This window comes from Diaphorina citri, unplaced genomic scaffold, assembly GCF_000475195.1.
Source record: "Diaphorina citri unplaced genomic scaffold, Diaci psyllid genome assembly version 1.1 scaffold1124, whole genome shotgun sequence".
Taxonomy (NCBI): Eukaryota; Metazoa; Arthropoda; class Insecta; order Hemiptera; family Psyllidae; genus Diaphorina; species Diaphorina citri.
Genome location: NW_007378553.1, coordinates 71139 through 86342, shown reverse-complemented (window position 1 = coordinate 86342; position 15204 = coordinate 71139). Strand labels below are relative to the sequence as shown.

At 37.1% G+C, this 15204-nt stretch overlaps 2 protein-coding genes and 1 long non-coding RNA gene across 4 annotated transcripts in view; all 3 read right to left on the bottom strand.

The window, feature by feature from the left end:
- LOC103514338 (neurexin-4) overlaps positions 1-12529 on the bottom strand; it is a 40877-nt gene extending 28348 nt beyond the window's left edge. The window contains exons 1-8 of the mRNA XM_026827339.1: positions 12398-12529; positions 11473-11574; positions 6364-6560; positions 5988-6013; positions 1131-1231; positions 562-657; positions 343-402; positions 113-244 (exon numbers count right to left, since the gene is read on the bottom strand). Coding sequence (XP_026683140.1) covers positions 113-244; positions 343-402; positions 562-657; positions 1131-1231; positions 5988-6013; positions 6364-6560; positions 11473-11574; positions 12398-12467 — 784 coding nt within the window. The 5' untranslated portion in view covers positions 12468-12529. The remainder of the gene's footprint in view (positions 1-112; positions 245-342; positions 403-561; positions 658-1130; positions 1232-5987; positions 6014-6363; positions 6561-11472; positions 11575-12397) is intronic.
- On the bottom strand, positions 361-661 carry LOC113469541. The gene is made up of 2 exons (XR_003392914.1): positions 562-661; positions 361-402 (listed from the first exon to the last, which is right to left on the bottom strand). It is a non-coding gene; the product is annotated as an uncharacterized LOC113469541 (long non-coding RNA).
- LOC108253015 (L-aminoadipate-semialdehyde dehydrogenase-phosphopantetheinyl transferase-like) lies at positions 8254-15122 on the bottom strand. 2 transcript variants are annotated; one of them, XM_026827343.1, is made up of 3 exons: positions 14961-15122; positions 14244-14345; positions 8254-9571 (listed from the first exon to the last, which is right to left on the bottom strand). In XM_026827343.1, exon 3 carries the CDS (start codon positions 9349-9351, stop codon positions 8344-8346), a length of 1008 nt encoding a protein of 335 aa, XP_026683144.1. In that variant the 5' UTR covers positions 9352-9571; positions 14244-14345; positions 14961-15122; the 3' UTR covers positions 8254-8343. The 2 variants fall into 2 exon arrangements, with proteins under 2 accessions (XP_026683144.1, XP_017301672.1); XM_017446183.2 differs by lacking the exon at positions 8254-9571 and adding an exon at positions 13865-13953.
- Positions 15123-15204: the final 82 nt, after the last annotated feature.

The following is a 15204-nucleotide window of genomic DNA, read 5'->3' as shown; positions in this document are numbered from 1 at the left end:
ACCATCGAAATTTTGACCCGATTACATTACTTTCCTTCCTATAGGGTAAGGAAAGTAAAAACTATCCTTGACTATTGGAGTATGCCAAGTTACAGTATTATAGGTGACTTACCATCGGCACAGATAGGGCCCTTGAATGCAGTCCATCGACAATCGCAGGTATACCCATCGTATCGCTCATGACATGTACCGTTGTTCAGACATGGGTTAGAAGCACACTTCCCTACACAGCCTGGTGATATACCTGTAATACAGATTACAATGTAACATTAGATTAGTAAAATATAAATATGTAAACTACTGAGAGGATATTCGGAGGTAAAGTAAGATTTCTAAGTTTACATGTACCGTTGTTCAGACATGGGTTAGAAGCACACTTCCCTACACAGCCTGGTGATATACCTGTAAAACAGAATACAATGTAACATTCGATAAGTAAAATATAAATATGTAAACTACTGAGAGGATATTCGGAGGTAAAGTAAGATTTCTAATTTTAGGTACTTTTTCCCTACAAATCTTAGAAGTAACAAGTTATGGGGGAAATCCGCCGATATTTACCATAGAGTCCTCTGTCAGCATAAGATTTCAAATCTACAGGTTGTCCATTAAGTAACAGTGCTCTGATACATCCTGTATAACCGTCATGATTATCCACTGCCACGAATCAAGGATTCAAGATTATCTTGAATCTTTAGTGTGGCAATTCTAGTCTTCCCATCCCTTTTGGGGTCGACGGATGGAGGTGGGGGGTATGGGGGGCCACCCTCATGCTCCACGCGTCCTTCTGTTGGCCCCGGGGGGTTGGGTGGACTAGTGGTAGTGCTGTCACAATTTAATCTTGTAATTGTCATGATATGTTAAAATTTAATAATAAAGCACAATTATTACTATTACTATTACTACTATTACTATGTTGGCCCCGGGGGGTTGGGTGGACTAGTGGTAGTGCTGTCACAATTTAATCTTGTAATTGTCATGATATGTTAAAATTTAATAATAGAGCACAATTATTATTACTATTACTAATTTGCTTTCGCCGCAGACTTCAGTAAAATCAATCATTCTTCATAGAAATAGAAATCAATACCTCTCGCTCTAGAGGGATGTGAACCCAGGACTATACTTACCAATGACAAGTTCTGAAGTGAGATGCAATGCACGTACAGGGCCTTCGGGTTCCCGCACTTCTGACTTCAGGGCTCCGTCAACTACAATACGACCTTCCTTCCTGTAATATAAACCAACATAGTACAGTTACCTACACACTTCCAATAAGATAATGAGCCCTTTTATAAGGAGTTTAACTTAAAGTCATTTTTTAAAACTGCGAAGGTTTTTAGTGAAGGTGTTTTACCCTCCATTTGGCAACAAGTTTTCTGCCCCATCATGCTCCTAAAATTAACCTCGCCTAGTCTGAGTGGGGCCGGGGAAAAATAACAGCATGCAATTGCCCAAAAAAAAATGTCGAATTTGATGTTTTAAAAATACATTAGTTACATGTTGTTGTTGTTGTTGTTGTTTTAGCGGCTTTAGCTTTCGCCGAATGGCAACAGAAGAATAAAGATATGTTTTTGTACGAAAAGTACATTCCTATTCGGGCAGGATAAACAAGGAATCTTCATTTTCACCTCATTTTAACTGTAACAATGTTGTCTGAGAAGTATGGTGTGTCGTTTCGGCAACCCAAACCTTGGGTAGTCCGTCAATAAATTTTATTGATTGTTTCTCTCTCTATTCTTTCTGTAACTCTGACGTTTTTCGTGCTTGGTCTTTAAAAGCAGAGAGAACCCTTTGAAGAACTGCCAGCTAGCTAGGCTGGTTAGGCTTAGCTGTTCTCCTCCCTGTTTACAGTCTCACAGCCAGACGCTAGTCTACTCTCTGTTTAACGTCCCCTAGCCAGACAACATTAGTTACATCTAGATCACTTATGTTAAGCAACATGTAGCCCAAAGTACATTCCTATTCGGGCAGGATAAACAAGGAATCTTCATTTTCACCTCATTTTAACTGTAACAATGTTGTCTGAGAAGTATGGTATGTCGTTTCGGAAACCCAAACCTTGGGTAGTCCGTCAGTAAATTTTATTGATCGTTTCTCTCTCTATTCTTTCTGTAACTCCGACGTTTTTTCCCTACAGAACTGTACGGGTTCGACATTCTGATAGACTCGGACCTCAAGCCCTGGCTTCTAGAGGTCAACCTGAGTCCGTCCCTAGGCTGTGACACTCCCCTGGATACCCGGCTCAAATCCGCTATGCTCGCTGATACGCTGACCCTAGTAGGAATTCCGGCCCTGGACCCCATGCTACGGCATAACTCTACCAAACGATCCCCCTTCCTATCCTCTAGTCATACGGTGAGTTATAACTAAATTCTAGCCCTAACTCGTGAGTTACTTAATAGATGCTACGGCATAACTCTACCAAACGATCCCCCTTCCTATCCTCTAGTCATACGGTGAGTTATAACTAAATTCTAGCCCTAAGTCGTGAGTCACTTAATAGTAAACTGTAGCCCTAACTCGTGAGTCACCTAATAGTAAACTGTAGCCCTAACTCGTGAGATTCTAAATAGTAAACTGTAGCCCTAACTCGTGAGTTTCTAAATAGTAAACTGTAGCCCTAACTCGTGAGTTACTGAATAGTAACCTGTAGCCCTAACTCGTGAGTTTCTAAATAGTAAACTGTAGCCCTAACTCGTGAGTTTCTTAATAGTAAAATGTAGCCCTAACTCGTGAGATTCTAAATAGTAAACTGTAGCCCTAACTCTGAAAATGGACTTCTTTGGATTTCTCCGAAGTCCCCATGAAACTAAAAAGAAAAGCTAATGTCCTCTGTTTGGAACATGTTTGCCAATTTCTATCGGTCGGAAACATTTTCACCCTTTTTTTGTTTCCTTTTAATTGTCAATTTTTTTTCCCTTTTTTTACGGGTGTACTTTCCCACCTTTGTGAAATGGAGTATTCCCCGTTGATTTGTAAAAACATATCCTGTCTTCCTTCTCTCTTCGATTTCGGAACGATAAGACCATAGCAGTTACAGTTCCCTCTGTCAAACCTCTTTTAAAAAAAAAACTGCCTAATAGAGGATTTCATATGAACCCAATCTTCCAAATGGTCTTCTTTCGACGCAAATATTCCATGTGGCTACTGGGATTCGAACCACAGTCTCTTCTATTATGAATCTCACTACTGGGATTGTAAAACTGCCGAGTTTTCCTCATGTGTCTAGCCATCAAATTATCTACTGAGGGATACATATGTATAATAATTATCCAATGATCAATGTACTTCTAGCTTCAAGTATCAATTACACAACATTTCGACACAATACATCATGTTGTAAGGTTTCTTACATTGTATGCTTAATGCTCATGGTGATAATGATACTCAATAGCAACATGTAGGTAGGTACTCCTTCATGCAAAACAAATTAAGCTTGTCCTTTGTGTTTTCTATAGAAAATTCCGAGTCGAAATGATGTGAAATTAAAACATGTATGTCGACATGTGTAGTAATACGTACTTCTAGCTTCTAGCTTCAAGTATCAATTACACAACATTTCGACACAATACATCATGTTGTAAGGTTTCTTACATTGTATGCTTACCTAATGCTCATATAAATAATCATCATGGTGATAATGATACTCAATAGCAACATGTAGGTAGGTACTCCTTTATGCAAAACAAATTAAGCTTGTCCTCTGTGTTTTCTATAGAAAATTCCGAGTCGAAATGATGTGAAATTAAAACATGTATGTCGACATGTGTTGTAATACAACGAGGAGACTTTTACATAAACAAGTCACTACTTTTTTTTATAGAGGGAACTCTGACTGCTAAGGTCTTATCGTCCCGAAACCAAAGAGGAGGACAGGATAGGACAAAGGCCAACCGTTCCGAGAACGAACCGTAGCCCTATTTTTCATTCAAAGTGAATGCATATTAACATTGCGGACCGAATGTCGTTTCACATTTGAAAGGACAATAGGCTACTTGATTGTTCAGGATAGAATCCGCCCCGGGCGGGAATCATCGAACCAACGACCAAGCGCTTACAAGGTGCCAGCCTCCAAGGTAACTCGTGTGGCTTAAGGGAAATCTTAAATCTCGATAATTTAAGCAACTTAGAATACTAAGATTACTAATAGACTAAATACCCCCCCATATCACGTTATACCCTTCTTCAAACTTTTATTCCCCCTTTTACAAAACGGAAGAAAGTAACTTAAAACGCGGATTATGATAAGTATCAACACACACGTGTTAAATTGTTCAAGTTTTTCTATTGTAGACTGTGAATGTGAAGTAGGCATATGAGATACGGGATCCTTAGCCGGCTTAGCATAGATAATTAGCTATATCTCTCCAAGCTCAGGACCCTCTTATTGGTATCTATTACCGTATTACTTTCTATTATCTCATTATTCTTATATCCGTTCACCGGATAGACCAGGATTTCACGTGTCATTAAATGAATAAGTATATTGAATATAAACAAAGCAAAGGAGTAGATGAGGTGTGAGTTGCTTTTGTTGCTGAGACCTGAGAATAGATGATAAGGCAATCGAGTAGAAAATAGTGTTGAAACAAAATCATCCCTCATATCGAGTTTTTCACACATTTAATACGAGAGAGTCTAGCCTATTTTATAATATTGTGGAAAAGGCAGCAATCGAAATACATATAAGGCTGTCTACATTCTGCTCATGATAACTGTTTAAATAATCTAAATTCAGACTATCTTATCTCCTATGTACAATTAAATCTTATACAACTCACTGGGGCGTAGGTTATCTACCTTACCTAGTATTGAACCACCTAAAAGGAAAAAAAAATCACTAACGTACCTCCTCTCCTAAGTTGTTCCTATCTACAAGCTAGACTGCGATGAACAGAGTAGCAGGGTAATAGGAAATGAGAACTATGTACAATTAAATCTTATACAACTCACTGGGGCGTAGGTTATCTACCTTACCTAGTATTGAACCACCTAAAAGGAAAAAAAAATCCCTAACGTACCTCCTCTCCTAACTTGTTCTTATCTACAAGCTAGACCGCTGGATGAACAGAGTAGCAGGGTAATAGGAAATGAGAGTGGTTTAGCATGCAATTTCCCTGTTAGTATGAAGTTTACTCATGCAATGTCTACGTTTAGAAATCTAGATCTACCATCTACCAAGCATAGCTCCCTAATACCTAGCTTCTATATCATTAGACTTTGGATATAGACTAGCGGTAGATACTGGGTGAATAAGCTATAACAATATTATCTAATCTAGAATTAAGTCATAACAAAGATACAGAGTCTTTGATTCTGTAGCTCAGAACTAAATGTTCATTAGGTGACATGGATCTCAAATTTCATCAAAATCGGATGAACCATTCAGAAGTTTTGACAAAAAAAGTGCCTATTTCTTGAAATGTAAAATCAATCAGTCAGTACCAGTACCAGTATAATAATTTGGTCAAATATGGATCACACAAGATATAACCCATACATACAAATAGATATCTCAAGTTAAGTAACAAAGGCCTGGTCTGGGCAACAATCTAATGTTATTGAACCAATTATTTAAAGCATTTTCACATTAAAAAAAAAAAGAGAGAAAAAATAGATGGATGAATAAATAAATCACAGCCACCCAGTTAAAGATGAGTAAACAATGATAAGAAATTTGTTAGTAGGTACCTAGGTTCTGTTAGCTAGAAATAGTTTTGTTACAAATTGATATCACTTTCCATTTCATCTACTCTAACTAGAAAACTTTAGCAAGCAAAGAAGAAAAGTTAATTGAAAAGTTTGTACCAAACACAACTTACCTTTGTAACTTTTGGTTACAGTTGATCTGAAAAATATTTACTCATAAAACACCATGTCTGTTACAAATTGATATCACTTTCCATTTCATCTACTCTAACTAGAAAACTTTAGCAAGCAAAGAAGAAAAGTTAATTGAAAAGTTTGTGCCAAACACAACTTACCTTTGTAACTTTTGGTTACAATTGATCTGAAAAATATTTACTCATAAAACACCATGTCTGGGATTGGGATGACTAACTCATGTTTCGCCACCTTCTTTATTTCGTAGCGATCGGCTACATTGGACTTTACGGGTCTGTGTCGTAGCATGCCCATTACGTAGTAATTGTAGTATGTACATATCTCATCAAATGGGCGAGAAGAGACACAAAACATGCTGGGTCAACACCAGAACAGTATTTCTGTTGTTCTCGTATTGTGACCCATTGAAATACACTCGTGTATAAAAATAATTATAAAAAAACGACTCAGATTGTGACTCTTGATTTTTTTCATCTCGGCCATAAAAAATTGTCACCTCTGCCCCCGGGGTCTTACCTTGATGTTACCCCCGGCATCCTTATAGTCTGCATAGTCCAGACCATTGCTTCCATAGCTAATAGCATACTCCAGTACATACTCGGTACCATGGGCCCGGCCCTGGGTAGCTATACCGGTCACATTCATAGGTTGGCCCAGGTCCATGATGAGGTACTGGCCGAAATCAGAATTCTGGGCACTCCATGCGTTCAGACCTAAAGCCACACACAGCATGCAATGGGGGATAATATACTACACTACTCAACCAAATCAAATGAAAACAAAATAAGATAAAAGATAACTTGAACAAACAGTACATAATGTACAAGTATGAATGAAAACAACCAATAAAGCAGAAGTTTCTTTTTTTGTCTGGAATGTCTTATTCACTCCTGAAGGAATTCACACCAAATTTTACACTTTTCGCAGAGTTACCAAACAGTAAAGCTATGTAGATGTACGTCTACACAAATCGACCGAAATTAATTGGAACCCATATGAAATTTGATTTCCACAAGTGGAGTTGTGATCGTGTTTCAGACAATGTCAATCGACCGTAGGGTTGACTCTGACTCTGCTTTGCTGATGCAAATAATTACAAGTGCAAAATCCTTTCAGGAATAAGTCGCCGTTTTCTTCTTCATAGATACATAGGAAGTTAATGTTGCAGATCTATCAGTTTAGAACTAAAATTGCTAATTGATACTTATTTGCCCCCCCCCCTTTCATCTCAGTACAATAGCACATGGGCCACCAACAGTTCGCGACAGAACTTGCCACCAACTATTCGCGACAGAACATAACACCAACTGTTCGCGGCGCAGATTTTTTTTTTTTAGATATTTCACCAAGGAGGTATTGAATGTTCCAAAAAATTGTGAGTTGCTGATTTCCCTATAAAGAAAGGGAATTCCATACTCTGATCTTAGTGTTCTTACTGTATTTGTAACCAATATCATCCCTGTACCTACCTGTATATCACCATCTTCATTGGTAACACTAATCCAAGCCAGACCTTCATCTGAATACTGAACCATATACTCCGTCACATACTCGTTAGTCCCATATCGTCCCTGTGTCCCGATCGAGCGGATCTCTGCCTTGTCCCCTAGCTTAATGAACAGGGACTGGGCATACGTCGAGTCCTCGGGGGACCATGCACTGTCACCTAGGCACCATAGTGGGTTAATAAAAACAGAGCGTGTAAGAGAGAAAGGCGGGGTGAGGTTAGTGAAGCCAGACAGAATAGAGAAGAAGATTAGAATTCAATTCCAGAAAGAGCTAGTGTTGTACTTTACAAACTACAAGTTAGTGATGAAACAATGATCCGACAGTATGTTTGAACCAAATGATACAAACTGTCATTTCTTAGTCGATTATTTTATGTTACTGCTGGGATTTGAACCACAGTATTCTCAGCTAATAATTCAAGTGCTAAATTCGTCTGTAAAACACAACACCAACTCTTTCAGAAATCAGCCCCAGGGGAGAAATTAGAACAGTAATGCCAAAACCAAGAGAGAAAGAAAAAGAATGAGAGAGAGAGAGAGAGAGAGAGAGAGAAGGAGGAAATGTTAAGTAATCCAAAGCCAAGACAGAAAGAGAAGAGAGGGGGGCAGGGAGATTATAATCAATATTTTATGTATTGGGCAAAGTTGTCACTGCGCTACTCCATTGTACTCACGAGGCTGAGTGCACCCCCCATACTAAGCACAACTTTTCCACTAAGTAGAAACTTGCCCGAAAGCAGCGATACTCAAGTGTTCTGCATAAGGATAACATTACCATAAGGCAAAATAGGCGAAAACAACTTTGTCAAAACTGCCTAATGCCAGCCTCCCCCCCCCCCCCCCCCCCTCTTTTAGTCATATTTTTTTTATAACCTAAACCTCGGGGTGAATGACTCCTGGGGGAAAAACAAGAGCAACTCTCTCTGTCTAAATATTCCGTTATAAATTTGGCATAGGTACATAACTTCTTATATCTGAATGAGAAGTGCTAGCTATCCCAGGATCTCAACTGTTTCTTCACAAAGTCCTGAGCTTCATGGAATATCTCCTCTTCATCCTGACACTCCACATCCTCCATCAAACACTTGACCTGTTCAATGTTCACACTCTCATAGCTCTTATCTACAAAATAGTCACATGTCTCAGGCATGGCTCCATGTAATGCCACCGCCACACAGTACTTCTCCTTCAGTCGTGTCTCCTCAAACAGCCACTGCTCCTGCATCCGGCCCTGAACACTAACCCGCGTGTCATACACACACCGCTCCGCCCCTGGTTCTGACATCACATGGAAACACATTTCATCCAGAGGCACTGAGATGCCCGTGCCTGTCGCCTTCACGTAACTTTCCTTCAGGGACCACATACGATAGAACCGGTTCAGCTGAGTGTGCTCCAGGGTCGGACTCAGAATATAATCCCACTCCTGGGCGTGGAAATTTCGCCGCATGAGACGAAAAAACTCGGGAATCTTCGTGTTCCGAGGTAGATTATGATCGCATATGTCCACACCTAGCTGTAACTTTGGGCTGTCTGGTGGTGTGGCACTCGATCTCTTATCACTAGGAGTAGACCCTGTATTACTGGGTGTTGTAATAGCAGACTCTGTCGTCTTAAACAATCCTTGATCACCCTGCTGGAATATTTCAGCCGCCAGCACAACCATTCTGCCATGATGTGATACGTTGAACACAATATGATCCATGTTCTGCACATATGGCTTTCCCTTCTCACTCCGCAGTATTGTCAGCTGTCTCCATGGCACAGTACCATACTCCACCAATAGTTTCCGCATGAGCAGTCGTCCCACCATGGAAGCCGTGGCGTCATTTTGAAACACAAACTTCCCAATCCGCTCTCGTTCCTCAGGTTGAATTGATTTCAAACATTTGAACCAATCCTGAGCAGAGACTTGCCATGCAGCACAGTCAAATAACCAACGCACAGATGTGTGTGATGACATGACCAATGTACCGAGGTAACGTCGTGAAACCATTCAGTACATCAGGGTAATATTTTGCTTTCTAAAGGATTTTTCGTTTGGTTTGGGATAAAGGAATTGTTTGAACTTGGCCTTTCAAATGGTTGTCCTCAAACTCAATTCTCCAACACTCTGAGGTCTGATCTAATATTTCCTTATTACCCAGATGAAATATTTTCTAATCTTCAGTGTCTTCTTCGTTTTTTATCTCTTAACTTCTTGATCTCTCAAAGACCTGAAGCAAAGAAGAAGAAAAAACGAAGACGTTTTGATCAGAAAATTTTTCAGACATAAGATTTCATTTTTACTTTACTAATTTATTCAATTTCAAAAGTGGTTGTTAGCATGGTGGATTTTGGACCAGGAGGTTGGTGGTTCAAGTCCCAGTCAAGTCATTGAATATACCATAATGTATTAATTAATTCCCAATGACGTAACTCACAATATTTAAGTTGTAATTATATGATTATCATACAGCTAGTTTAAGCCCAAGAAAAGAGCTCTCTTAGAGGATGCCTAGGCAATTATTTTTTGGAGGGTTGTTCTTGATATTCATCTTCATCTTTAACTATCTATCAATCTGCCTTGTAGAAAAAAGCTAAATAATAATTCTGAAGATAGATCTGCAACATAAACCACTATCATTTTTTGACTAATGAAAAATATTGTGAGTTTGACAAGAAACAAATATACAAGCAGACACTGAAGTGAACTTATCATTATCACTTGACTAAGTTAAATTGCTAAGAGAATCAAAAGTAAAAAAGGTCAAACAACTTAAGTAAATAAATAATTAAGTAATAAAAATGATCAATGTTTTAATAAAAGAAAAATCTATTAAGCATGGCATAATAAATAATAAACTAGTACTAGCAATATCTCTAAACTAATAGTGTTGTACATTTTTTGATACTTTAAAGGGTAGTATTTAAAATAAAATAGGTACTAAACATCTGACGATATTATGTTTTTCCTAGACCTATGTAGCTGACCTACTTCAGATGTTGCGGGGTCAAGCAGATTTTGAATAGAAAATTTTTCAGACATAAGATTTCATTTTTACTTTACTAATTTATTCAATTTCAAAAGTGGTTGTTAGCATGGTGGATTTTGGACCTGGAGATTGGTGGTTCAAGTCCCAGTCAAGTCATTGAATATACCATAATGTATTAATTAATTCCCAATGATGTAACTCACAATATTTAAGTTGTAATTATATGACCATCATACAGCTAGTTTAAGCCCAAGAAAAGTGGTCTTTTAGAGGATGCCTAGGCAATTATTTTTTGGAGGGTTGTTCTTGATATTCATCTTCATCTTTACCTATCTATCAATCTGCCTTGTAGAAAAAAGCTAAATAATAATTCTGAAGATAGATCTGCAACATAAACCACTAGGTATCATTTTTTGACTAATGAAAAATATTGTGAATTTGACAAGAAGCAAATATACAAGCAGACACTGAAGTGAACTTATTATCACTTGACTAAGTTAAATTACTAAGAGAATCAAAAGTAAAAAAGGTCAAACAACTTAAGTAAATAAATAATTAAGTAATAAAAATGATCAATGTTTTAATAAAAAGAAAAATCTATTAAGCATGGCATAATAAATAATAAACTAGCAATATCTCTAAACTAATAGTGTTGTACATTTGATACTTTAAAGGGTAGTATTTAAAATACTAAACATCTGACAATATTATGTTTTTCCTAGACCTATGTAGCTGACCTACTTCAGATGTTATGGGGTCAAGCAGATTTTGAACGCAATCACATGTCTTCTAACAGTTTCATTTGTCCATACACGGTGGGTTTTGAGTCAGCTATGTATGTGTGATACATTCCTAGGGTGTAACATGCCCATGATTAATTCACCGGGTATGGAGTTGATATTGAAAGGTGAACTTGAAAAAGTTCATACTGAATAAATATTCATGCAACTTGTTGCAGTCAGAAAAATTAATGTTCTTAATTGAGAGATATGTACCTAGTTGATAGTTATCAAACTTGTCTGTTGTAATTTTTGAGTTTTCTATCTTATTTTTTGAAATAAAAAAGAATTTACATACTACCTTGTTTATACTGTTGATTAAAACTAAGAAGTTTGACTATGCCAAAAAAGTAACAAACTTACCGTTCAGACGAGCATTATGAGCTTCTCTGTCAGGTAACTGAGATGTAGCTTTGATTGAAGCTCGGTCTAGTAGAGGTTCATTACAGTCATAATAGTCAGATTCTGAAATAATGTCAAAATAAATAATTAGATAGTCATATTTCTAATTTGCACATTTTCCTTATTGAATAGGTAATCTTCATCAGTTAGACTCTTAGACCATACAAATATACTCGTAGTACCAATTAGAATGCAGCTGGATAAAGTTTAATTTCACCGAGTGCTTTTTTTGTGTGTGTTTTATTTAAAGAGATTAACAATTTAAATCCCATTCCAGGACCGAGTGCTTTTGTATTATTTTCAGGGCACTTCAGGTATTAATTAAGAATCTAGGTTTAACTGCTATCCCATGATTGCATAATTTATCTAACCACTTTGTGCATTTTTAACAAACCAATGTTTACACACAGCAGAGTAATGAGTATGCCCATGGCACACCCTAACACTATGCAATGTACTTGGTACCGTGCATTTTTAACAAACCAATGTTTACACACAGCAGAGTAATGAGTATGCCCATGGCACACCCTAACACTATGCAATGTACTTGGTACAACAGGAAATGGTCTCTTGAAACCAGCCCGTTATGAATCGGGTATGTTAACTGAATATTGAGCCTAGTGCTGACTGAGCAGCATCAAATGAACGTATTTAACATTATCATTTGAAAGATGAAATGTAAATTTCAGTATTCAACCTGTTTCATATGACTCATCAGACCTAGGTCACCGTCACCAAGACCAGGAATCAACTATACTATCAAATGAACGTATTTAACATTATCATTTGAAAGATGAAATGTAAATTTCAGTATTCAACCTGTTTCATATGACTCATCAGACCTAGATCACCAACACCAGGAATCAACTATACCGTCAAAACTTACCTGAATTAACCAGGACAAGCTGTATGAGAGAATACACACAGAACAAGTAGAGGCTGCTGAGATTCCTCATTTTAACATAAATATTGTACAGAAAATTAATAAAGTAATTTATTTCCTAACATTTTCCACAAAAGAGGCTGCTGAGATTCCTCATTTTAACATAAATATTGTACAGAAAATTAATAAAGTAATTTATTTCCTAACATTTTCCACAAAGAACAAGAACAAGAGAAGCAACTCCCATAGCAATAGAATCAAGGAATGGAATTTAAAAATGACGCCATTTTACATATTTTTGTTTTTGATTTAAATTTGCGCTGTTGCCGGACCGAAGGTTTTTGTCGAAAAAACCTCCCATGCTTTTTTTTATTTTTCGCGACTTGCGACTTGGGAGATTTTTTTAAAGAAAATCAGTAGAAATTTCCATCCGGCGATCTTTCGATCTCTCCCTACGATAGTACGATCAACTTTTGTACCTACTTATTCAAAACCAAGGTCCCGAAATCTTGACAAAATCCATAGAAAATCCTGGGATAAAATGTGAACTTCCAACCTCCGATCGTGTAGACTCGGCTTTTTATTTCCCTTTGTTCACTTTTTTGAATTTTCAACCGTCACCCGCGAAAATTCAAAAGTGGAAGGTGAAAATCTTTCGATGTCTGTGGAAAAGCTGGAAGAGAAGAAACCTGGAACAAACATCAAGAAAACTCATTTGAATCGAAATTCCCAAGAACCCAAAAGTTCAGGACTAAAAAGAAAGAACACTTTAACATTCATCTGGATCAGCTTGAGAAGATTTTTTGTTGTCCATAGGTATGTACCAAGATATTCTGCACTGTAACCTGTAACTTGGGAAAATGCTTGAAAGAGGGACATACATAAACCACTAGAGTCAAAGAAGTTGTCCTGTCAAATTCAATGTAAAAGGTATTTTACAAGAACTTGGGGTATCAGCAGACCCTGTTGATACTATTAATTTTTTGTATCTTAGGACATAGTTCCATTGGTGGCATTGGCTGTGAACATAACACACTTCCTTCCCATGCAGATAGTCCTAGGTTGAATGCTCACCGTAAAATACCAATGTCTTGTGAGAAGAGATCTGTTGCTGCACAGGTCTCCTCTGTTTAATCTTAAGGGCTTTAGTGACTTAAGTATATGTTGATTTGCTAAAATTTCTTAACTCTATTCACACAATATATTTCTACCCTTGTTGTAGTGAACCCAGTTTGGACTAAATTGATATCTTGGATTTCTAAACCATTGTCCAACATGAGCTCTACTGAATTGCAAGATAAAGCATGGCATAATAAATAATAAACTAGCAATATCTCTAAACTAATAGTGTTGTACATTTGATACTTTAAAGGGTAGTATTTAAAATAAAATAGGTACTAAACATCTGACGATATTATGTTTTTCCTAGACCTATGTAGCTGACCTACTTCAGATGTTGCGGGGTCAAGCAGATTTTGAATGCAATCACATGTCTTCTAACAGTTTCATTTGTCCATACACGGTGGGTTTTGAGTCAGCTATGTATGTGTGATACATTCCTAGGGTGTAACATGCCCATGATTAATTCACCGGGTATGGAGTTGATATTGAAAGGTGAACTTGAAAAAGTTCATACTGAATAAATATTCACGCGACTTGTTGCAGTCAGAAAAATTAATGTTCTTAATTGAGAGATATGTACCTATAGTTGATAGTTATCAAACTTGTCTGTTGTAATTTTTGAGTTTTCTATCTTATTTTTTGAAATAAATAAGAATTTACATACTACCTTGTTTATACTGTTGATTAAAACTAAGAAGTTTGACTGCCAAAAAAGTAACAAACTTACCGTTCAGACGAGCATTATGAGCTTCTCTGTCAGGTAACTGAGATGTAGCTTTGATTGAAGCTCGGTCTAGTAGAGGTTCATTACAATCATAATAATCAGATTCTGAAATAATATCAAAATAAATAATTAGATAGTCATATTAATTTGCACATTTTCCCTATTGAATAGGTAATCTTCATCAGTTAGACTCTTAGACCATACAAATATACTCGTAGTACCAATTAGAATGCAGCTGGATAAAGTTTAATTTCACCGAGTGCTTTTTTTGTGTGTGTTTTATTTAAAGAGATTAACAATTTAAATCCCATTCCAGGACCGAGTGCTTTTGTATTATTTTCAGGGCACTTCAGGTATTAATTAAGAATCTAGGTTTAACTGCTATCCCATGATTGCATAATTTATCTAACCACTTTGTGCATTTTTAACAAACCAATGTTTACACACAGCAGAGTAATGAGTATGCCCATGGCACACCCTAACACTATGCAATGTACTTGGTACAACAGGAAATGGTCTCTTGAAACCAGCCCGTTATGAATCGGGTATGTTAACTGAATATTGAGCCTAGTGCTGACTGAGCAGCATCAAATGAACGTATTTAACATTATCATTTGAAAGATGAAATGTAAATTTCAGTATTCAACCTGTTTCATATGACTCATCAGACCTAGGTCACCGTCACCAAGACCAGGAATCAACTATACTGTCAAAACTTACCTGAATTAACCAGGACAAGCTGTATGAGAGAATACACACAGAACAAGTAGAGGCTGCTGAGATTCCTCATTTTAACATAAATATTGTACAGAAAATTAATAAAGTAATTTATTTCCTAACATTTTCCACAAAGAACAAGAACAAGAGAAGCAACTCCCATAGCAATAGAATCAAGGAATGGAATTTAAAAATGACGCCATTTTACATATTTTTGTTTTTGATTTAAATTTGCGCTGTTGCCGGA